The sequence below is a fragment of the Rhamphochromis sp. 'chilingali' genome (assembly GCF_963969265.1).
Source record: "Rhamphochromis sp. 'chilingali' genome assembly, chromosome: 2".
Taxonomy (NCBI): Eukaryota; Metazoa; Chordata; class Actinopteri; order Cichliformes; family Cichlidae; genus Rhamphochromis; species Rhamphochromis sp. 'chilingali'.
The window spans coordinates 66,345,623-66,371,338 of record NC_137930.1 but is presented as its reverse complement, the minus strand read 5'-3'; the positions used below and the strand labels follow the sequence as shown (position 1 = coordinate 66,371,338).

The window sequence follows — 25,716 nt, the reverse complement described above, 5'->3', positions numbered from 1 at the left end:
TAAATATAACAAGTTCCCAATAGTTGAACCCTCTCACTGTACCTGGCTGAGATTGAGAGGCTGCTGCTGGAGGGGGTGTGGCCCTGAGCGCTGCTGTCGGTAGGACCCGCCTCCAGTTACACCCCCGGCTATGTGATTATTGCCAGGCACCACTCCATTGGTGGATTTGAACTTGTAAGCTGAATTCTGATGGTTCATTGCATCTGCACAGGAAAGGATACAGATTTGTTGAATTGGAAAGGAGCAGCTATAAACACATAACAGATGATCTATCCAATGATTGAGGCCATGTTTTGCAAGAAATCTGTCATTTACCTGGCATCAGACGCTCACACTCATTCAGGACCTCACTGTTCTGGGTTTTGAGAGGGGGGATGATGATGGTGCGAGGGTTTCCATTGTTGTAGTTGTCCAGGATGGTGGTCTTTGTGTCATAGCTGTTGTTGTTAGGGGGTCTCGACTCAACCGTATAGGGACTGTTGTTGCTGGAGCAATAGGACTCTGGTGAATCATGGACCGTCACACAGCTGATGACATTCTTTCTCTGCTTAGAAGATGAGCTGGGAAAAATAGAAGCGAAGCAGAAAGAACACAGTTACTGGTAATGTTTTATCGATGCTGGTAATATATTTGAAGCTAATAACTGTTACTACATTCTAATGTTAATTGGATTTATTGACAAATAAATGTAAATGCCTTACTCCGAAGTTGGTTTGCAGGGTAAATTGAATTCCCTTCTGACTTCTTCACTTTTACTTAGTTTTAGTGTATAGCATATCACAAAATACATCAAAGAGATTAGCATTTGTTAACATGATAGAAAATTGGCTTCGAAATGCCAGGAAACACATCTCCATCCAGCTAACTTAAAGCAGATGTGTTCCATGTTTTTTGCTGTCTTTATCCTGGATGATCTAAGACTACAGCCCTTTGTGATGTGATTATTAGGGAAATTCATATTGCACGAGAAGCTCAGTAAAGATTCACAGTAACAACAAACGCTAACCTGTAAGTGTGCTAAACAGCACTGACCTATTGTTTTGTTTGTGGTCGTCTTCCTCGTCTGTGTCGCTGCTGATGGTGATGATGCTGACAGCAGGGCTGGGTGTGTCGGGGATGACGATCGTCTGTCTGGGGACGTTGTGCTGGTGCTGATGGTCTCGAGTGGTGCTGGAAGCCTGCTCTGTTTCACTAGCCCCCCACCCTCCACCCCCACACCCTTGCGTGGGCGGACAGTTAGAGGTCGAGCCATTCTGTAGCACAGCGCAACGCGGGGGCGTATTCTCCTTCACCCGCTTTGAGCGCTGTGGAGACAGCACCACTTGAGAGGATGAGACCTCGTTGGTTGACATGTTCCTTAAGGAAAGACAGAGATGAGAGAGTGAGTGGCTATAGAGGGCAAAACAAGCAGATGCTGGAGATGTGACCTTTGGTAACAATCGTTAGCTTCCAGTATGAAGATTTATAAAGATCTATGATGACCTGAGACTTTAGGTACCTGCCAGACATCTGGTGCTGTTTGTTCTTTTTGGAAGAGGAGTTGTTATTGGTTGAGGGCTTCCTCATAACATGTGCCACTCCCACATTGAGTGTCTGGTTGGATGGGAGGGTGACGTGGCCAGCCAGCAAGGCTGGCTGCTGCATGATGGGATTATAATGGCTGCCATGTGGGTGGGAATTCCTGTAATTTAAAATACAATTTTATGTTACCACAACGTTAAAAACAATAAGGAATCTTCAGGTAAAGCATCCTAGCAATGTACGAAATACTAAAGCAAACAAACGAACACATCAATCAGTCAAATCTGACATTTCCAGGGGATAAGAAAGACTGGATAAGTACTTCCTAATTAAGCCAGCAGGTGGCAGCAGTAAACTTTTCTAGAGGAGGAGGAAAGGGGATAAATGAGAGAGAGAGAGCAAGGAGGGAGGGCAGAGGAGCTGACACCAGCAGCTGTGGAGCGATAGCTCTGCAGAGGAAGTGCGACACTTTCCCAATCGTCTCTCTGAGGACAACAGAGCTGCCACTGGACAGGAAGGGAGGGCGACACAGGGAGGGGGTTGTCTTGTCACAGATGGACAGCTTAGAATGAATCTGAGCATACATGGCTGCAGCAGCCATCCACACAGACACGTTATATACCTGCATCCCCCTTATCTCCCTTGGGTTGCATTCTCCCATCTATCCATCCATTTATCAAGTCATCACAGTGACAGGCTATACTTGATAAGATTTCGCTACATGCATATATATGCCATCTCCCTGAGGTAAATCTGCTCTTATAAAATTGAAGATAGAAGACTTGTCACACAAGTACAGGCTTCCTCATGAATTGGTCTCATGCATATTTTCATAACATATTTGGACTGATTTAAGCCGTAAACGACTACTTGTTCTTAAAGCCTATATACACTATTTCTTTTTTTTTTTATCTGTCCTGTCAATATCCGTAAATTGAGCTACAGACAGTGGGGATGAGTGCTTTGATTTGAAAGTGTCAGCTTATTACATTTGTTTTTAGTTCAATAGAATCCTTGAGAAAAAATGTAGGTTAAAAAGTGTTGACCTCAATATTCATTGTCCTGCAAAATCAAAGCAATAAAAGCTAAAGCAAACAAAAAACACTGTTCTTCACCTCCAGTTGGCGAGGGTCTGTGTGCTGCTCATGGAGTCAGGGATGACAGTGGCGTGTTGGACTGAGGTGTGGGTGAGCTGCTGCCAGGCTGGAGGCAGCAGGATCTGCTGGGTGCCGCTCGGCCAGGCCTGCTGAAGAAGGAGAGAAAAATGAGTTGGAGGGTAAACAAAGATTTAAAGGTCAGGAAAAAGGAGAGAAAGAAAAACAGTCAGCTGCCACGTAACGACATGTCCAAGTCATTATTTATTTATTTATTTTTAATTTTAGGAATCATGTCACAGGACAGGAAGTCCCGCTTTTTGTTTACATTGTATGGATTTAAATGCTCGTTCACACAACATTTTAAGCATAAGAACAAAGGAGACTCGTTGTACTTGGCGATTAGTTTGAGCCTGTCGTGATAAATGACAGCGTCTTTTCAAAAGTGCGTAACAGATGGTTTAAACTGGCTCATAGGCACATTGAATGTGAACTCTGCGAGCCTCAAGGAGACATCCATCGACAAAAGAGATAAGACCAGGACTTAATAAAAATGTACAGCAGCTCCTTTGTTTGTGTGCCCGTGTATGACGGAGTAAGTGTATGCATGCATGCGTCTTTATGGTTTTAGTGTGATTATGTCTTTGACTTGACCAATGTTCTAATTAAAGTCTTAGAATCTATTCAAGCTGCTCTGAAAGAGGCTACTTTGTATTTCTGATGCAGAACGAGAGGACTATCAGGCAAGCTACGCTCCGAGATGTGCCAAGATGAGTATGTGCGCCTGCATGCCTGAAGACGTTTGTGTGTTACTGTGTGTGTAAGCCTAATAGTTTAATGCAGTTCTATTGATTAGCACTTTAATGTCAGGGCTAATGAATTGTTCCTTTAATACCATTTGCACATCTATTTACAACGGCATCACTATGTGCTGCAGCACACACACACACACACACACACACACACACACACACACACACACACACACACACACACACACACACACACACACACACACACACATTTAACTAGGGAAAGACGGAGAGAAGAGAAAGAGAACAAGAGGCACAAATCCACACGCAAAGCATATGACGACTGTATTTTTACCTTTATCTTCATTTTCTCATCAACATTTGCTTTGATCTGGTTGTTTCTGTCATATTTTAACACAAAATAGCTGTTCTGTTTTGAAGTGTGGTTGCAGTTGAATTGTTTTCATCTGAGGCAGGTTGCAAAGTCCAGTGCTGCAGGGGGGCATCTGCAGGCTAGCAGAGCTGCCTGGTCTGTGTACCGATGACTGACATCTCTAATGGAACATTCTGGAGCTGGAGATGGTCTTTACATCTAAGACCACATCCAAGGTCTTTTATCAACATGCCATTAAGAGGCTTCTAATACATCCATCCATCTCCCGCTCCTCCTCCTCTCTCTATCTCCATTCCTGGTACTCTATATCCCTCTCTCACTAGGCGTCTGCGTTGTGTAACCAGCCTGTCTGCCCTGAAATGGTAACCCAGTTAAGAGACCATTTTCTTTCAACTCAAGGCCTACCATCGCTATCAGTGGCCCAAACGCCTCCCACCTCAACCTACACTCCCTGGGTGAAAACCCTTTGTCACCTCAGGGCTTTCAGAGCCCCAGCTCTTACTCCCAATTGTTTCCACATTTTCTGCATTCCTGCTCCAGATAAAGGTCCTGCTGGTTTTCCTGCCTCCCTGCTTGGAGCCTCCTTCACTCTGGTCTCTCTGTCTGCACACATAGGTGCTTGGGGGCTAAACTTGCAAGGGTGCGATGTTGGCAAAGGGTCCACGGATGACATTAAAACGTAGGCGGATAAAGTCATAGGTAGGTGGGAGAACGCACGCAAGAGGCAAAGAAACGACTCCGCTAAGCCTCGGAGACCCCCCACAGTAAAGGAATAAACACAGAGAAAAACACACACCACACACCCAGTTATTAGGTGTGCTGTTTGCTGGCCTATATAAAACATCTGCTTGCGTTAACTATTGCCTGTCTTTGTTTAACATGTGTGCGCACAGAGGGTATATTGAACACCTGCAGAACACGGCTGCAATGTGCAAGCCACACGTGATACGATAATTAATATAACTGACATTATCCTTACTGTGACATAAGTCGTGTCGCTCACGTTTTTGTTATTATTTTATATATCCACGATACCCATTCTTGCGATGCTGTGAGTCCTCTGGTCATGCAAAGCCTGATCCAAGCTTACCCTGACCTCCGAGGATCCTCTGAGGCCTGTAATTTGGAGCGCCTGACTTGGAAGCAGCCGTGGAGCTAATCACCATTTGGTATCTGACAGATTAACCCACCATAGAAAACACAGGCATGTGCACACACATACACACCGCTTTGCTGCCTGCTTGCCTGCCTGCTGCATGATTAACTGGAGATAAGGGAGTGCTTCAAACTCCCTGGATTCTCAGGGATATTTAAAGCCTTCATGGAAATTTCCATAGGGAAAGAGGTGGCGTGGCAATGGAAGCGGTCTACTGTCTGTGTGCAGAGAGTGATGCACAGTTATTCTGCTACTTGCAACAACTGTATATTAACAGCTAAAGCTCCAGCCCCACCGTGGAGGCTCTGGTAAAGGCCTTCTCTGTGTGAAAGGCTCCTGCCTTTGAGTGCATCAGACCGTAGCAGCCTCAGCCTCCAGGAGAGCAGGGGCAGATGAAGAGAGGAGAGAGAGAAGAGAGGAAGTGAGCGAAAGAGAGAGAGGGAGAGAGCGAGCAAGGCACAGGAAAGCTCGCCTGAATGCACTCAGGAAAAACAGCTGCCAGCAGGGGCAGGGTCAAGAACATCAAGTGATTTCCATCCTCCATCGATAGATACTATTCTTAGTGAAGGCTTATTAAAAAGGAAAGCAGAGGGCTTTGTTTGAATGTGAACAGTTCAAAGTTCATAAATGTCCCTGACAGGCACTCTCTCTGTTAAGATTCAAACTCTATTAGTTCGTTTTCTGCGATACTTAAAAGTGCCTACCTGTGTAAGGAGGCCAGGTTGAATCTGCAGAGGCTGGGCACCAGGGGCCTGCGTCACTATGGGAACAGCATTCTCCATCCGCACGGAGTAACTGGTGTGCTTGGAAGGGGATGCCTGCAGCCCTGTGCATAAATAAAGCAAAAGCATGGAGGATGTCAACAAACAAGAAAATCTGTCACCTATAAATAATGTTGCTACAGTATTTTCAAAATAAATTCCAAAAGATCAAATGTGGTATACATGCTCACAGTGTGCCTGACAAGTATGCGTTCTGTTCAGTTTGATATAGGAAAAACTAAAAAAGCAGCAGTTATGGAAAAGAATAAAAATAATTCTATTAAATTTGCGCAAATGATTAATTGCCTCTAGTTATCAGTGAATCACAGTTTGAATGCTATGACTGACACTGCCTGTGTGCTGAAAAACAAAAAGACAAGCAAGTAAAAGAAGACTGTTTGTGCAGTGAAACACTGTCTCTGACCAGAAATCGGATTTTTTTGAATTTATGCAATTTATGGACTGCAAGACCTCCTCACCTTGGAATCCAGGTGGGCAGACTATGAGCGCCTGCTGGAAGGGGTCAGGCCGGGCAGCGCAGAGCTGAGGAGCCCCAGGCTGCAGGGGCATGCTCCTCTGGGCCACGGCTGCCATGGAGGCAGCGGAGGGCTGGTAGAGTGTAGATTGGTAGTTTAGTATGGAGACATCAGGACTTGAAAAGGAAAGGGTGGCATTGTTGGTGGAGGAGGGAGCCAGGTTGGTGGCCTAAAGGAATGATTGGACCAAAATAAAAATCATGAAAGTGGAGGTACTAATGGGAGTGACAGGGAAGAAAGGATGAGCTCCAAGGATAGAAAGGCTAAATGAAAAGGAACAATGGAAACAAAATAACTGAAACATTAAAATGCAAACAACAACCAGCTCAAAAGGAGACAGACAGGGAGCCACAGATGAAAGAATGAGAAAATTGGGTGTATGATTTAAACATGCCTTAAAATATTCAGACTGTTGATTTGATTAATTAGAGGGAAAGAAAGAATGTGAGCAGAGGTGCAATCAGTTCCAAGAATAATCAACCATCAATGAACAAAATGTCACCAGAGCAGAGAATGATCAGCGCACGGACCCCGACGAGGCTGGACAGGAAATCCACTCTGACAGTACACTTCATTTTTTGATGCTTTGCATGTCCCAGTTTGCCATAAGCGTGAACCACACGGCAGCATGAACGTCTCTCTTTGCTTAAATTGTGAGTGTTTAAGTCATAAAGACATAAAGCCAGTTTAAATGCAAATGATACAGACTAATAATAGGCCAATATAATACGCTGCAACCAAATTTGACATTTCATATCACGGCTTCACTATCTACCCTCCAAATCAATTATGCATGACAGAAGCAATATTTAACAGCCAACAGTCATTGTATAATTACGTAAGCTTAGGTAACTCCAGCATGTCTTGACCATTAATAAGGCATGTGGATTACGAAGACTGCCTGGGAACATCCTGGATACAAACAAATGCTTTTAAGAGACACCATTTGCTCAGCTTGTAAGCAGTATATGCTCCACAAGACACGTCTAATTTTAGCCCTTCATTAGGTGTATGTCGGGATGGAGGGAAATACAAAGACGGTGCTTTCAGTTTTCATTTGCTCTCTTTAGCGTCTTTGATGAACACCAGGAGAGAGAACAGAATCAATATGGCACTGTGGCATTCATCATAAACAAGCAAAATACAGCCCAGATGCATTCTAGTCTTGCAACTGAATCAAGCTGAATAAATCACTAACTTAACTATGTCCATACGCCCTCAGAGCCAGGCGCAGAAAAGACAAGCTGAGGGAATGTTAATTCATTTAAATCACAGCAAGATTGGGTTTTTGTCGCATTCCACTCAGTGTGAGCTGGCTCGATATGGTTGGTGATAAAGAACTCTGTTTACTAAAGAGAGGGTTGGGGGGGGGAGCAAGAGTTGTAACTAAGCACAATCTGGAAAACCTTGCAACCAGACGCTTGGTGATTCCGGCAGAAGCCAGAAGTCAGCAGTTTCGATTCACAGACCATACGCGAGCGAAGCGGTAAAGCACCACAGGCTCAACCCGGGGAAATGGAAGGAAAGAAGAGGAGACAGAGGAGGACAGGAGTGAGAGGGGAAAGAGAGAGGAAGCCTGGTAAAGGGATTCTTAAGGCCTGAAAGCCCCAGAATGCAAGGCAAGCAGGAAATGTGGCTTGTCATGTGTGTAATCAGCACTTTGTGACAATCCCACAGGACCTGGGGCACAGACAAAATGCAGGCAAACAGATATGCATGCACCAAAGCAGCAAACATGGATAAGTACAGAAAAACAGGAAGAACAGACATAAAAAAATAGAACAAAGGCGCAAACAGCTGCGTTTCTAAGATGTCAATATTCAGCTCAACAGCCCTGTTTGATAGTGACCGTTTGATATTTTTGGCTCTGCATTAATTATTGATTGGGGCACTTACTCTGCATGCTCCATTCTATGTTCTATGCTTTTATTTTGAAGGTTCCGTACTGGGACCTATCACGCAAATACAATAAACTACAGCTTCGGTTATTTACTGATTTGTATCTACATAGTAGGAGAGTGACAGTGGTTTTCTTTTGGCTCACTCTTACCTGGCTGTGCACAGTGTTCAGCTGGTTGTTGAAGGTCATAGTGAGGTTGGTGGAGGTGCTGGGGGCCACATGGGTGATAAAGGGTGTCTTGCTCTGGTTGACTGTGTCGTACATGTTGACGCGACGCTTACAGATCTCCATATTTTGGAAGCACGACTTCACACTGCGCGGACAGAGAGAGTGAGGGAGACAGACGAGGCATGAGCACTGTGTCTGATGACAGTGGCAGATGTTCAAGATGATAATTCTATAAACAACAACATCAGGGCTTGTTGGGCTCGTACTGTGTGCTGTGCGGGAAATCAAGGAGATGAGACATAGTGACAAAAGGGTGGTTGAGTGTTTCGACCGGGGTGATCCTCTTGTCTGCATCGATGGTCAGCATCTTGGTTAACAAGTCGATGAACTCCCTCCTGTCGGCCTTCTCTGCCAGCATGTCGCTCCCCTCCAGATCTGACGTCATGTTTACCTGGAGGCACAAAGCAAACCGAGCAGACATTTAGCATTTCAAACACTTCTCCATTTTCAAGGATCTAATGTGCTTGCAGATGACAGAAAAATCTCTCCCACAGCTTATTCCCATAGGGGAACCTATTAATACCCACAAGGCCTCATACGTTTGGGTGTCAGTTTGTGTGTCGTGGAGTTTAGTGATAACCTTGCACCTTAGCGGCATTATAAACATTTGTACTGGTATTCATAGCAGGACTTGAAATATCCCCAGGCTGGCGCCTTCTCTGAGATTTTTATCTATTCCTGAGATGTGAAAACAAACAAAAAAACACGGACCAAATAAACACTGGCGATGGGTAACCAGTAAAGAGGCCTTTCACACAGGACACCGTTTTGCGAATAGATCTGAAAAAGCTGACGTGGGACAACTTAACCTAAATACGGTCTGAGGGGAGTCTGAGAATCTGCCTCGGAACATCATGTTGCTTCATCTCTAATAAACATTGCGGCTTAGGTTGTGGATAAATACTGGGCAAAGCAGCGGATTCCCGCTTTAATGAAAAGCTACATGGTCAGCAGAATTCGATTTTTTTGAAGCGGTGAACCAGTGCTGATGTTTAGCTCTACTTCTGGGTTGTCACGTAAGGTGAGGAATAAACGGAGAGCAAAGCAAGGTCGTGATATATAGCAAGTCTGATCTTAGGCAAAGAAGGAGGACAAAGACAGGCAAGCCCTGTTTGCTGTGACTGCCCGTGCAGTGGTAGTCGGCCTGTTTTTCATAAAGATGCAACGTTTATCTGTAGGCCTGCTCTAAGGGCTATCAGATGTGCTGCCAGTCAACACCGCTAATCTGATTCAATTCTTTTTCTCTATGCAGCTTATTCAGGTTCTGTAACCAGTCCTCTCTGCTTGCCATCTCCACTGACTGTGATAAAGGAGTAATCTGCAGAATGAGGTGAGAAATAATCACGCCGTCCTCCGCTCGTGGAATAGATGACTTTGGGGAAATGTATATAGTTTGGTGGCACAATAATCAAACTGGATAAGAAGAAGCATTTTTTTTCACCACCCGGTGAATTAAGATATGTGAATTTATTAGATAGAAAAGATACCGGTATAATTTGTTGACTTTCCATAACAATGAAAATGAAAACTTATAAAAAGAATGAAAAAAAAGGCGGGGCTTCATCTAACGTGGTCGGCATTGCACGTCAGTGGTTGTTAATGGAAACACATCTGTGCCGTGGAAGCTCTGACATGACTCCGGAGTGAGGGCAGGGATGGCAGATGTCAACCACTGCCTCAGGAAATGTGGAGCAAGGCATCCTGCTGTATGCGGGCCTGCCATCTACACAGCCATAATGTGTAGTTTCATCTTTAACTACTAGGTTGAGTGGTTGAGGAAAGGATATGTATTAAAATATAATAAAGATTAGATGAAGACCACGTTCCTCTTCCTTCTGTGCAGCTTGACTTGCACCAGTAGAGATACTGAAGGACTGCAGATCAAAATGAATCCATTTACAAGTACTTTTGGCCTTCCTTCCATCTACATCAGCCCCCTTGTGGGGTCCTGCATCTGTTGTAAGTTGGTGTCTGATTTACTCAAATTAGATATACTTGTGACTAAACCCTCCGCACATTTCCCACGACTGAAAGGAGGTTCATTATCTCTTTTTGGCACCCAGCCCCTCTGTCTTGCGAGGCCTTCAGCTATATCATCCATTATACACGCAGAGGCAGATGTCCACAATGCTGAGTTGTTTATATGGTCAGGACAGTGAGAGGTGGCAAAATAGGCAGTTTTCTCCCACATTAAGCCGCGCAGCTCTGCTGTATCGCTGTGTTTATGTTGTAGACGACAGGACACAGAGCTTGAAGCGCAGAAGACAGAGATGACCCAGGGGATATCATACCAGTGCAGGTTGGTTTCATTAAACTCTGTGTTGCACGTGTGTTTGTGTGTATGGGGCAACTGTAAACTCTCAGGAAGCGATACTATCATGCCCCAGCCGACAGCACGTTATTCCAGACAGGCCTGACAGCGGCCCTGGGCACTAGTGGACAACCATAATTGTCTCCATCAGTTAAGCAGATACATGTGTTGCGTATCCATATGGGCAGATTCCAAAGGGCTGCTGGTTGGGAATGACCATAATTCAAAAGCAAATAAATAAATGAAAAATTCCTCATAACTCTCAGCTAGTCATTATCAGAGATATAATCAAGGCGCATGATGACGACAGAGTACTATGAGAGATTTGAAAGGCCTGGGAAAATCACTGTAATTTTTATCACCACTGCCATATCTGCCAGCAGAACCAGTATTTAGCCAAGTGAGGGTGAACACAACAACGCTCGCTATCAGCCACTGTCAGGCATGTCCTATCAAAATGTCATGGCTACATGTGAACTTTTCCACCACGGAGAGACAAATTCATGCTCAGTTACAGAGAGGCATTATATATAGCTGTCTCAATTTGCAGTGTTTTTCTTTATACATATCACACCTAGTTTAAACACTTCCCGAGGTTATGTAATCTCCTAAATAAACAAATTCCCACAGGTAACACGCAGAGCTGCACGGGAAGACAAGATTCATGCAGAAACAACATGGCGTGGGACCCACTGAGCCAGGCTGAAAAACTAGTCGGAGGTCCAGGAATAACGTGTGCATGTATCTTAGTTGGTTTATCTTAGTCCCTCGCCCTCTACATGCTTACGTGTACAGCAGATGCACAAAGTGGAAACACAGCCACAACGCTACACTCACTGCAGCTTAAATAAGAAAGCAAACTGTACACATTGAGCCTGCTAACCAGCCACGCCACATGTTCAGTTCAAATGTCTGTCTGTAAGTTATTAAATAGTGGTTACACAAAATGAAGAGCAGAGGCAGAGTTTGGGATGGGGTTCATTGAGCAGCTGCTTTCATTTCACTCAGTCAAATTCTATATAGAAGCGGAGCTACACTGCAGCTGGAGATCAGACCTTGGCCAGATAAATATTTTAAGGGATTTCAAATATTTGATAGATAATTCTCAGGATGTGATGGATCAAACTGGCCCGGGACCTGAGCACCCCCATCAAAGAAGCCTCAAACACGAGACAGGTGGATACGATTGTAGCAAAAGACAAAGCAAAAGCAAATAGTACATCTACTGCGTGATTTGTGGGAAGGAAGACGTCGCGCTTTGTGATACTGAGACAGCATACCTGCGCCATATCATCCAAACAATTGAAGATGTACTTGCGAGCCTCCTTGGATTTGATCCCTGTTTCACCCTCATGGTCCTCTGGAGTCTGCAGGAGACAAGAAGCAGATGTTCTTCTCAAATCCCATCACACTTCCCCTCTGGAAACACACTATTTACATTTGGCTCATTATAGTCTCTTGTTGTTGATGTGTGGCAGGGCTCGGCTTACCCTCTGAGTAACCCTGGGGTAGCACACAAATACTTATCTAACAGCCGAGAAATAAGATGGCGCTGAGTGTGTATACAATATATGACACAAACACAGAGACGGTGTATATTCCACTGGTGTGCATGTGTACCGACGTGTACATACAAACACCTGACTTCATGAAAATGTGCAGAAAGCAAACAACGTGTGCTCTTTTTGTTTAAAAGGTTAGAAACCTCGACACTAAACACACATTTTTTTTAAAAATCACAGTCAGCTAAGCAGAGCAGCTGCTGCTACATGGAAAAACACGCCATGGTCAAATTAAAGATGTGCAGTCGCTCCTCATGGCGGAGAAAAAAGAAGCCTTGACGTTTGATTTTTCCACATGCCAAAGACACCAGAAAATCACGAGGAGCTAAAGCTGTGATGTCATGTCGAGTTTCTACTCCATGTTTGTATCTTCCCTACAATGCTCCTGTCAGCTCTTATTGTTATGAACTTAAAACACACTTCTTTAAACTGACAATGATTGTTTGTTTTTTTTAACAAGCTTTGTACGCCCATAGATCATAACAGCTTTTCCGAGAAGACTTCTTACATTCCCACATGCAGCAGAAACTTGGAAAAACTTCTACCTGGCAGCAGTCTGACCTGGCAACATGCACACTAACTCACTATGTATGTTCATTAAATGGCCAGTCCTAGCGAACAGTTGTTGTGAATCGCTGCTGTAAGCCACCGGGACCCTTTTTTTTAAATAATAACAAATGCATTCAGCTGAAAAATATTAATCTGAGGTACAAGAACAGGCAGCGTAAAAATATCAACAAACCCTGCAGAGATGTGTCAGCATTTGCAGGTCAGTACAGTAAAGAACTCTATGTGTGTGGCACATAGTTTAAATTAAGTTAATGAGGGTAAAAAAAAGTAAAGAGTGGAGCTCTTTATTGATTGGCCTACATTAAAGGACAATGGGAGCTGTTTAGAGCAGAAACCCTCCAAGCTACATTCATCAGACTGGCTTTTTATTTGCCAAATCCTCTCACGCAGATCTATTTTGCTCTTATTACCCTCTCACTGTGTTTATAGCTAACTACAGGGCTCGTGGTGTAACCAGAGTTTCTGGAATAATAACTACAGCTTGTACGTGTGTGTGCAAATGTACCTTTAGTCTCCAGAGAGGGTAGGTGGAGTCCGGATCTCTATTGAAGAACCTTGTGGTCTTTGTCCCTGCACTCAACAGGTACTCTGCAGGCAGACCTTGTGTCTGTGAGATGTACCTGATCTGCAAAACAGAGGAGGACAAAAAAAAGCACATTTTACAGTTTCACATAAGGACAGATGTTCTTTCGGCAGTTTGAAAATGGAGGCTGACTTTAACTACTCCAATAGAAGTATACGTGGCAGCCAAACATGACCTCAGCTTAAGAGGCTAAGACTGATTTGAGACTTGTAAATGAGGCGGGGTAAGTTTTTGGTTTTGTGAGAAATCAGAAGAGCTTGTTGGAGATGGAGATGGAGCACAACTTGTTCAAGGTGTCCCCACTGTGCCTCATCTGAGCGATAGCGAGAGAGGAACGCGACAATGTCTTGCTTTGGAGCACAGGGGCTGCACTAATTGGACAAGTGGCTCTGTGGCATCTGTTCAGATAAACAGGGAGGCTGCGCAAGAATCATCAAGCGCTGTCAGGGGGATTTCAGGGAGACGCGTCCCACCTTCCCAAGCACATTCAGTCCACATTCATGAAGAGAGAGCACAGACACGCACAATTCTCATTCATGCACATGCAGAAATAACAGCATATTAATCTATGGGTGTATAAGCACTCAATGCACAATCATCAGCGGTTCATAAGTTCAAATCATACGTTACCTGATCGTACTCTGAGGCTCCGGGGTAGAGGGGCCATCCCAGGAAGAGCTCAGCTATCACACAGCCCAGGGACCACATGTCTATGGCCTCACAGAAAGGCAGACCCAAGATGATCTCTGGAGCTCTGTGGACAGAGAAAACATATCGCCCAGTCAGAGGTTAGGTTGTGACTTCGCTTAAAGCAAATTTTAAAATCATGTGTAAAAGAAGAAGCTTGTGAGGATCTTTCTCTTCACATTTCATCTGAGAGCAGCAGACTCTAATATACACAGGTTAACGATTAAATACTCAACATTGCATATGTTGGAGGGAACATGAGGTAACAACTTGAAGGTCGATTTCCAAAACCGAAACCAAGTCCGGATTTATGCACGCAACCTACAGTTCCACACCAAGACGTTGAATTCAATGTCTGCAGGCTCTTTTGTTGTCTTAACATTGATCTCTCAGCACAGCCTTGAGATTTATTTTTCTAAAGTCAGCAGGGTGTCCCTTTTTTCATATCTCTTGTTTAAGCTCCTCCAAAGTAGCACCTTGCAGACACAAAACTGATTGATAACCGTGCACGAGCGCCACTCACTGAACCCCATCTCTGCTACTCAGACACTGAGGAGCAGTAGAGTAGTATTTTAGTTGAAGTTTCACAATCCAAAGTGAGAATTAGGCAACTATAGCATGAGCAATTAGATGAAAAACAGATGGATGGACGGACATGAACAATAAAACCAATATAAATAGTAACCAGACCAAGGAATTATTCAATTAAGTTACAGTACAGTTAAAAATGCCAGTAATTAATTTCCAAAGAGGCTTTTCCTGTTTGTAGGAAAACACAGAGAAAAAAGTAGGAATTCTAAAGGAGATAAATGCTATGATTTGATAAAAAGGAAGAAATATTGTTTTAGGTATTTGAGCACCACTGCAGTCCCAAACAATTCCCAAATTTCATTCAACACGTTTTATGTCCTGTCAGAAAGACTAATACACTTCTTGTGAGCTCACGTCTCTGATGGGGCTTAAAATAACCAAGAACACACTGTTTCTGCTCGCTAACAATCCAAAGCACTTTCAAGAGGTTCTCTGGCTGTCATCACCATGCAGGTTGGGGGATGGGGTGGTGGGGAGTGTCTCTGGTCTAACATGTTATCTATTGGTAAGATGTAACCACTTAGCTCCGAATAACAAATTTAAGCTGAAATAGGAAAATTTAAATTCATTCATTAACAGCACATTAACAGCTCACACACACAGTTCACAGGAGCTCGAGGTGGATCCTGGAAAGTTTCAAATCCATACTGATGATTGCTGTGACCATGGTAACTAGCCTGCCCTCAGAGATTTTTGGTCACGGAGAGTAAAATGAGGGGGTCTGGCCTTGGGCCCGCTGGAAGTGAACAAACCAGGGAAACAGAGAATGCGGAAAACAGCACGGGGTACATTATAGGACTTCATAGAACGGTAGGGGGCCAATGGGCGAGTGGTCTGAGGGCAGCCAGGGGGTTTGGAAGAGAATGAATGAGCATACCTCGCATACTTAAAAGCAAATTTCCAACTGTAGCCCCCCTGCTCCCTATTCATTGCTCGCTGATGAGGGGTGAAATGAAAAGAGGGCACAGGCGATTCATTGTACACTCAGATACGGCTAATGTATAGAGGCAGAAGGCACCACAGAGACAGACAATGAGATACTGCAGCAAATAGGAGCAAGAGGAAGACAGAGTTCCACAGAGGCACAGGCAAAAATGAAGCAAAAGGGGAGGCGGCGCTTTGCTCAGTGAAGAACTCCTGTCACAGACAGTGGTTATTGGGGTCTTAAGGGCAGCAGTGGAACAGACACCAAGACAACACTCTAGTAACAGTATCTTAGGGCAGCATTACACACCAATACAAAGACAACAGCGCACAGCTGAGAGATCTGTCAAAAAGGCTGCCAGAGAGGCGTAAAGGAGTCTGTTAGGAGGTTATATCAGAAGGAACAGCAAGGACTACTTAAAAGTGAAGAGATGGACACGTGGACCAGGGTCAGCACGACTGGAGTTTCACTGAAGACAAGGGGAGGGGGACTAACAACTGCTGACATATATGTAAAAGCATTAGGGCTGCCACAAACGATTATTGTGATAGTCGACTAGTCACCGATTATTTATGCGATTAGTCGACTAATCAGATCATCATCCACTGGACGTAAAACTACAGCTTATTGCACCAGCAGCATCTGCTCTTATATAACTATCATTAGCTTACAGCTTTAAGCTTTTAAGGTGCTAACTAAAAATAAAGACAAGATGATAGTTTATTCAATTTTAATGAAATTTGCAGATTGTTTCGGTAAAGTTTAATAAACTCCTTGCTATCTAAAATATAACAGGACACCGGAGTAAATTCTGGAGCATCTCACACTTCTGATAATCAGCTGTCTGCTTGACGTTTATTCAGCTGTGTAAAAACTATAACTTTAATCTCAGCCAAACCGATTTACTCAGGAACAAATAAAATACTAAAAAAAAGCCAAACAATAACATTTTTAATTTATCTAAGTGACTCATATATATTTAACCTGAGTCGCGAAAGACAGCGGTGGGTTTGAAAACAATTTGCGGGGAGTCCGGTGTTCTCACGGCGCTAGTGACCTAGCCCCCGGCTAGCTATCGAGCTAGTGGGTAACAGACGTCTCCGAAAACGTCGGAGCGCTTTTGAAAATATGTGGTGTCCTGATAAACTGAGCAGATATTTGAGGTTTACACAGCTACATTCTCGCCTGAAAATATGTTAAACGTTTATTTTGTGACCCAGAAAGAATAATAAGAGTAATATTAAAACTAACTAGCTACCGCCATTGTTGGAAACTAAGCTGGGCCGCGCTATGAATTCTGGGACACAGCTGCTTCTTCTTCTTCGGGGTTTAACGGCAGCTGGCATCCTTGTACATGCTGTGCTGCCATCTTCTGTTTCAGTCCATTATTACACTCTTAAATCCTGCTATTATTCCTGCGTCTTTTGCGATCTTACAAAGCTTCAAACGACACGTCGACTATTAAATCAGTCGTCGACGATTTTGATAGTCGACGTAATCGTGACTAGTCGACAAATCGTGGCAGCCCTAAAAAGCATACACCACTGGAGAGGGTGGCAAGGATACCCCAAAAAGTGTTAGAACTGACCTTTCTGCATCCCCTTTGGCCCCAGCAAAAACAAAAGCTTGTACAAACTCTGCAAGGAAATCAAAAGTGCCTCCTACTTTACAGCAAAGTTTCAAGTATGGGGCAGTTTTGAGTTTTCACATCAAATGACCTTAAAACTATATCATCGCAAAACTGTTTGACAAACACGGAACAAAAAACAGATGTTTGTCAAGAATTCCACTCTGTTTACATCCCAGCATCATCAGCTCTTAGCTTATCATGCTGTCAGCGCAGATGTCGATAATAGAAGCAGGCAGCGCTGTGACATTAATATTACCTGTGCATTTTTTTTCACAGCATAATGAAACCAACAAACAGGCAGTTCTGTGGTGCATTTGTCATCTAAATAGGATTCACATATTCCTACACAAAACCCCCAAACATATAGCACCTGATTTGCATGAATATGATTTTTCCACAAGAAAAAATAAAAGTCATTTAAATCTGAGCGACCGGAAATATGAGCCACTACAAGCTTCAAAAAGAGGGGAGGTTACTCACACAATAAAGGCTGCTTTTGAGGAAATTCTACCCTTCAAAATGCACGTGAAGATGAAAGACACAGGAAAGCCTTTCATCTGATGGTCCCCTAAATCACTGCGACTCTACTGGACAGATGCAGACCACAGGACCTTCAGCTTCACCCTTTGTTTTCTTTTACAACTTTTAGTGATTTTGGCTCAATAGGGTGTCTGTCGCTGATTTTAATGCAATATTAGCTTCAACAAGTGATTGCTTTCTTGTATACACGTGAAGCTTTTTTTTTTTATTTCTGTGTCTGACTGAAAGAATTGGATCCATTTCAGCTTGAACCTTCTCAGCTTTGCTCCACTGCTCTACTTATGCTGTTCTCAGTGCCCCTGTGCTTCTCACAGAAAGCTCCTCCAGATCAGCGAAACGCAGAGAAACAAAGAAAGACAGCGCAGGGGAGGAAGGAAGAGTGAGAGGGAGTAACATTGTTGCTCATGATATGAAACCACAAATGCAAATCTCCCCCTTCCAATGCATGTCTTGCCATTGCATGCAAAGCGCCCCACAGCTGCTGCTGATGCAGGCCTTTCCCTGGCAGTGATAAACAGCACACACATATGCACAGCTCGCAAGCCTCGCTTCTTTCCTGTCCCCCTTTCTTAAGTACACAAGATATGACAATTCATGCGTACAGGATCATTTCAGTTTTTCATGCTAAACAGGATGGCTTCTTCATCTCTGCTGTAGGTAAAACAGGGCACGAGCAGCCAGGTGGTTTGTGGTCGCAGTCTTGGTTTCTGAATCGTTGGTTATCAAAATATTGAAAAGTTTCAAGACTTAATTACAGTCCTTAAAAAAAAAAAAAAAAAAAAAAAAAAAAAAAAAAAATATATATATATATATATATATATATATATATATATATATATATATATATATATATATATATATATCTGTAATGCTTTTTAGATCTACTGTTTTGTGTGTCATTGTTCCCTTGTGAGATAAAAACTCAGACATACTATAAACTGCGAGCCGAGTTATCAGATTTCAGAGTAAAGTGCTGTTACTGACAGTATACTAAGATGCTGTTTTTTTACTTGGTTTAATGTATCATGTGCGTCATCTTGGCCAACTACATTAGCATGCTGACTTTTGCTGATAAGCACAAAACACACACAAAGCCAGCAGCTGAGACTAATAAGAACTGCAGTTTTCCTGGTATTTGGTCGTAAATATCAGATGAAAACTCATTAACTCTCCCGTCTCCTGTCATCTATACAGGTTATATCATTGGAACAAAATGTAAACCTGATGATGAAGCCAAAGAAATTCCACTTTGCCATCTGTAGTGTGACTAAAACTACTGTACATTCTTTATGCATCCAAACACCTCAGTTGTGGTTTGGACACACCTTCTAAAGCCTGCTACACTCAGTTGGCGTTAGCAGTTTTTTCGACCTTAAGCTCCACCTCACCCAGCTCATCTCCAGCTGGTCAGGCTACAACATGCAGTGCCTCTTTGGGGATGCCGGTGAGCTTCTTCCACCAGAGTGCACCAGGCCATACATGTCAAATACAGTGTAGACGTGTACAAAACACCGGTTAGCTAGAGGCTCTCGGTGGATTTGAATGGGGACCCAAGTGCATGAGAGGCCTCAGTGTTCTGGCTAGAGTCTCTGACAGCACTGGGCCTTGACAAAAGAAAGAAGGAGGGTGGGAGAGAGAGAGAGAGTGTGTGCATACTGACATCCTCCCAGCTGGCCTGGTCATTGATGAGCCTCAGCCCCGTTAGGAGCCAGAGATGGCACGACTCATGAATGGCGCCTTTCTTCTGCCACCCCAGCCCACCTCCTTCACCTCAGCCCTTTCACCCAGTCCTGTGCCAACCCACCCAATCCCTACACCTCACCTCACACCCCCCTTACTTACCATCCCTACCACGCCACTGCCAGTAGCACCCTGCCCCCCTCAGCCCCGAAACAAACACGCATAGACACAGACACTGCATTAAAACCCTCAAACTAGGGCGCCGAGGCCAGGGAAGTGCTCCCCTCCCCACTCGCCTGTCCGCCCTCTGCTCTGCTGAACAGTGCCTGCGCTTGGCTGGCCTGCCAGCCCACACACACGCACACACACACACACACACGGATGCGCTCACACAGATACACGCACACAGTTGACATCACAGGGTGTGTGGATGTCAGGATGTATCCATCAGGCTGACCTTCCCTTAGCTTGGCTCCACAAGGGAGACTGATGGATCCCCGGAACCAGACAGCATTTACATAGGCACAAATGTAGAACACACACAGACACACACAAACACACAAGTCAGCCAGTCTTTGGTAATGGGTTTGATCTTTTCCTTTACATCTCAAAGACTTCGTCATCGGCTCTTATGTAACCACATTCTCTTGAATAGCCCGGCGGTAATAGGTAAAGAGCAGAAGGCATCATCAAAGTAAAAAAGTACAGTAGCAAACATAGCCAGTATAATCGTATGCTGGTTGAAAGCACAGTTATGAAAAAGTGATGGTAGGGGACGGAGATAGCTGCCCAGTGCAAACAGGAAAAAGCACTTCATGAGAAAAAAGCCTGCCATTGACTTTTCTCCACTTTATCCCCTTCAATTCTTCCCTTTTCCTCCCCTCTCTTCCTTTCCCCTCATCCCACGCTTTGCCCTTGCTTAATGTAAAAGGCTCGGGTTGGTGCTGTGAATGACTCCCTTCCTTCCCCTGGGTATTCATCTACATATTCATGCCCTCAAAGGTTCCTCCACAGCCTCTTTGAAGGTGCACCATAGAGAAACACTTTCCCAGATATATTGCATGGTGGTCGCTGGCTGTGAAATCAATGTGCGGAGTTACACCCCCTGCCGTGCACCTGTGGCTCCAACTCTCACACACACACACACACATATACAGTACACTACACCTCACAAACCGCCTGCTCCCATTACATTAGGAATTGCTGTACAGTGCACAAGCCAATCGTGAGATGCAAAGATTGTGTAAATTTGCTTTTATGCAGGCAGGGACTGCAGATCGCATTTAAATTTAGAGCTTGCGCGTTCCAGGTGGTTGAGAGGCAGAAACGGGAGGGGGATATCTGGACAAGGCAAACTTTTTTTTACAGAGTCCTTGAGAGATGTTGTCTTGCTCTCTAAGCAGGGGCGACATTCCTGGTGTTCAAGGTCTTGAAAACAGGGCTCTTTCTCGCTCTTTTTTCTTTCCCCTACTCCCAGAAAAAGGCACAGCAAAAGCGCTGACAAGGCTGTCACTGTTTTAGGTGTTAAAATATTAGCATTTCCTGTGAGTCCAGCAATGCACTGCAACAAGGCAAACAAACGCGTATGGAAGGAAAGTCGGAGAGAGGATGTTTCATGCAAAGCGAGGGATCGACATCAAAAGAAGCAGTGGCTCAAAAGCATGGCACTGTGACGATAATGCAGAAAGAAAAAGGCAAATGTTCAGAAACATATTAACAACAACTCAGCTTCTACAGAAATTGTGATTACAGAGCTCCAAATGCATCAAAGCGGGCCAATATAAACTATGCGTGATAGCTGGGCGTGTGCTGATTCAACACAATCTGGAGCACGGTTCAGCTCAGCAGCCTCGAAACTCTAACAAAGAGTTAGCATAGCATTTACACATTATACATTTATCCTTTACCAAGTCTCACCGTTTCACATACAGCTCCTCCCTCCTGTTTGAGGCATTTTATATAGTGAAATATTCAGTGGGCAGAGAGCCACCCCTGTCACTGTGGCACACATGGCACATTGTCGCAGCATGGCACAGTCAATATTAGCACACAGGATATGCCGCATTCTGTCACGTTGCATGAACCTTTGTCATTACATACAGGCTTGTTATCAAATCATTGTATTCACAGCAGTATTAGATAACATATCAGATCTAGTGTTAAATAACAGAACAGCAAACATATTTTAGTGTCCTCGTAATACATTTGCTGCTATGGCGACTCCTCCTATTAGGAAAGGCGGTACAGTCCCATTTCTCACCTGCCCTTGCTCCTTCTTGTCTCGCTTTTTATTAGAAAGCCCAACATGTGCAAAAACAAAACACAATGACTGCAACTACAGCGCAGCTCTGTTGTTCAGTTCAACATCTATGCGCTGCTTCATCGTTCTCAGTTGGTAATTACCTCTTTCCTGTGGTTATTATTATTCTCCAGCACACAGCTGCTCCTATCAGTAATGCATCTCATATTCACCTGCAATGATTGTGCTCTCAGGGGCTCTCGGCAGTACCCTCTATACTCCGCCCCTCACTGCCTGATACAGGGGTCAAAGGGACAGACCTCCTTCAGCAAGGATGGAGACAGGGGGAGGGGGATAAATGACAGAAAAGAGATGAAGGAATGAAAGATGGATCGGGCGGGGTGGGCACAACAATGGAAGATGGATCAGAATCAGAATCAGAATCAGAATCAGAAAGGGTTTTATTGCCAAATGTTGAGCAGGTTTACAACATTAGGAAATTGCTGCGGTGCTTCAGTGCAAACATACTGTCATAAAAATATAAAAATAAGAATAAGAATTAAAAGTGCTAAGTGGATAGATATATACATGATATATACATGAGTGCAGGTGGTGCCCTCTCGATCAGCACCCACCCACACACCTACATATGCACACATATTCTGTCCCTCTGCCTGTCTCGTCAAAGGAAGGAGTGCCGGGAAAAATTTGCCATCAGTAAATGATGGGTATCTGTCATACAGTGGTGCTGTCTGTACAGACAGCCTGGAGAGAAGATTCAGGGGATGCCAAAAGGGAGCCTCAAGTCTCTCTGTGCCTATTAGAGTAGCGCAATGACAGTCCGACATTATTAGGCCAGTCTAGTAGCCACTGGCCTGACACTGACCCAACCTGGAGGCACGAGCTCAAGTTTCCATGTAAATATAAATTTAGTTTGATTCTCTGAACAATAACCTAAAAATGAGTGAGACACGATTCTTGGAAAGTATTAAAATGCCACCGCTGACCCTTCAGAAAGATGCTAGAGCGTCCTCATACTCTGTTAGTCACCATTATCAAACCCAGAGGAAAAGCGTGAGCTTACTATGAGCGGACAAAACCGAACAGAGAGCAGAAAAGCAGACAGACCGAACCGCAGTCGCTCAGTCAACAAGTTTAAACAGCTGGCACATTTGTCACCGTGGGTGAAACATTCACAACAACAGACAGGAAAGCAGCATAACGGGCAGCGAGACACACTGTGCAGACGGGTGCATGGGGTGAGTCAGGCAGATGAGATTGTGTCTGCTCATGGCTGCGAGATGCTTAAACCCAAGCTTGATCACTTCAGCAAATTGGAGTGTACAGGAGATTCAGGCAGCTAGAATTAAACCTCTTTCTCAGCTCCATCTGACGCTGGCATGCAATCAGAAGAAAAGTCCGAGAATTCATCCAGCAGAGTGCAAGCCACAACAGGACAGCCCAGAGCCCAGGCGAAAACGGAAAATATACCGTATATCATATAATAATATTGCGCTGGAGCCTTTCAGTTGAAACACACAGCAAGACAGTTATGTAAACCGCCGGCCAAGGCAAACACAGTCTCATCTGCTTGCTTGACTGACTGTCTCCCTCTTTCACTTGCGGTTTTGTCTGTTTTCTCTTGTCTGCGTTATTGCCATTTGTTTCTCCATCAGTTGCTCCCGTCCAATACGGTTTAGAGCAAGAAACTGTAAGGCTTTGCATCAATATGTCCCATTCTGTTGATTTAGGGTAACTAAGACAGAGATTAAGAGATAGGGAGCGAGAAAGAGAGGGCAGAGTCAATGTGGCTGGCTAGTGGAGCCGTGCATACTGGATATGTGATAAAACAACAGACGCCCAAAATCCATTTGAAATGTGGTTCCTGGGAACATATAGCTAGGAGCCACAGGGGTGCCGTGCACCCGTCGTAATGACATATGTCTACCTGCCACACACAAACACAGAGGCGAACACACACGCACGTACGCAGTTTCAATCATACACGTTGCTCTGCTTGACTGGGTTCTTATTTCTGGGGCAAGTGAAAGAGAGCATGGGGAGAAATTTGCAAGGCAGACTGAAAAATCCCCCTCTGCCTTACCCCCACCCGGGCTTGTGCGGGGCATGTACGCTACAGTACATGAGCTCCCTTTCTCTACCTCCGCCCAGACCTCTTTTCAATCCTTCACCCCTCCCTCTCTCTATCGCCGTCCCTTGTTTGACTACCCTCTTCCTTCCTCCTACCAGGTCAGGCAGTAATACCATCTCCTGCCTAATCAAATTTTGCTGTGTGTGACATGAATTCTCGGTGCCCAAGGCTGCACTGCCTCACCACGAGCTACAGGGCTGCACAGAGCAGTAACTAAACCTCACGCACGTTCTATAGAAGAGAGCAGCTCCCCATCTCTCTCTAAAATTTAACACAAGGAGAGTCCTCCTGGATAATCTTCCCCTGGCTTACAGCACTCCTTCGATCTGTCTGCTCCACTGCATCCCTCGCCATCTTTCTGTGGAGAGTGCTACTCTGTGGTGCATGTGTGTTTCAGTAGGGTCCCGAGAGTGCAGCGGGCTTATGGTTAATTAGAGAGTGGATGGAACAGACTGACAGCGGCTGATCCAGATTGTCACCCAGATGTGGTCAGGCCTTAATCCAATACAAAGACTGACCCCCCTGAGCCTTTCTGCAACAATTAACATCACACATGCATGACAGCAATCACATAATCATGCAGGAATATTCACACATCCCTAAACACGCATGGTTGTCCTCTAGAGCATCCGATGGGAAAGGTGAAGCCTTTGTCGATCGCGAGCCATCCCTCCTGTGATTGCACGACTCATGTCCCTCTATGTGCCCCAGCGTCCTGCCTGTCTGCTGTGTCTTCACACACTCTTAACACAGTTTGTCACGCTGCATTCTTCCCTGACAAGAATTAGAAATGTCATCACATAGAGAAACAACAGCAGGATTATTAAGGCTTTATGGAGGAATTTGGACAAATAGGCTGCTCCCTTGTAGCCTCGTCACAAATCAGCCTCCTCACTAGGACAAATGGAAGGAGACGGATATTTTAGTGCTTTTGCATACTTGACAATGAGAGATACAGTTTCTTGTGCAAAGATCAGCCTCGGAAGTCGTGTAAGTGAAGATGCTTTCTCTCTCTGAAGCTTTGGCACACTGTCATCAAATTTTGTGGCACGCTGCACGTCGCTGCGCACCGCATTAAAACGATAGTCCAAAAAAAGTCTCTGATGTTCATTCAATCTAAGCAACGCTCCTCTAAGACACAACAAATAGATTTTCTTTTCCCACCAACAAAAAAAAAGTCAAAGTAAATAGGAACACACCATTTACTGTAATTTTGCCTTTGATCACCGGTGTTTGTATTTGTGTTCTTACAGTCTGGTGAAAATGCAGTGCCGACTCTTTCGATACAGCCGGCAACAATACGAAGAGCCGTCTTCAAAAACAATCAGTCACAATGACAGGTAATTAATTTGGCCAAGCAGCAGCGCCCTGCAGTCATTTGTAAGTATAGTCACAGTTAATCACCTTTCAATGACAATACTCCTGGATTGTTTTTCCTTCCCTTTGCCATAAAGAGAGTGTTAATTTCTCCTACCCCTATAGGACTATGACAAACAATGAAGGCATGCTCAGCGTTTAATATGCCATACATTGTCTATCGAAGGAAAACAATCGCTGCACGGCAAAAATCAAAACAGCGTTATCCTTTTCATGTAGCTATACTTGAAGATTCAATTATTAGGGACAAAATGACATTATTTCTGCTGCCCATGGCCTCACTCAAAACGACAGCAGACAGATTTCATTCCAGCTTCAGTAATCTGGATGAAACTCGGACTGCGCTATCTCAGCGCTACGCCCCCGCCTGAGCAGAGCATGAATATCTAAGATATGTTTATGTGTCAAGAAGGAAAACGACAGAAATGAGTAATCCGAGGAATCAGTGTTGTGGCTTTACAGTTGGTATTAACACACATGACAATTACTAATGATAACTTGAGCAATCAGTTTCATTATCAAGGTAG

At 44.3% G+C, this 25,716-nt stretch overlaps 1 protein-coding gene across 3 annotated transcripts in view; it reads right to left on the bottom strand.

Annotated features, from left to right (window-relative positions):
• Positions 1–25,716, bottom strand: part of hipk2 (homeodomain interacting protein kinase 2) — a gene marked incomplete at its 5' end in the record, with an annotated part of 51,826 nt that overhangs the window by 6,153 nt on the left and 19,957 nt on the right. The window contains 12 exons of one of the 3 annotated variants that reach the window (XM_080875389.1): positions 43–203; positions 316–560; positions 1,033–1,356; positions 1,499–1,681; positions 2,637–2,767; positions 5,622–5,743; positions 6,158–6,383; positions 8,265–8,427; positions 8,549–8,733; positions 11,934–12,020; positions 13,291–13,410; positions 13,999–14,122. In XM_080875389.1, the coding sequence (XP_080731515.1) occupies positions 43–203; positions 316–560; positions 1,033–1,356; positions 1,499–1,681; positions 2,637–2,767; positions 5,622–5,743; positions 6,158–6,383; positions 8,265–8,427; positions 8,549–8,733; positions 11,934–12,020; positions 13,291–13,410; positions 13,999–14,122 (2,071 nt within the window). The remainder of the gene's footprint in view (positions 1–42; positions 204–315; positions 561–1,032; positions 1,357–1,498; positions 1,682–2,636; positions 2,768–5,621; positions 5,744–6,157; positions 6,384–8,264; positions 8,428–8,548; positions 8,734–11,933; positions 12,021–13,290; positions 13,411–13,998; positions 14,123–25,716) is intronic. The other 2 variants (XM_080875390.1, XM_080875391.1) reach the window with 2 other exon arrangements.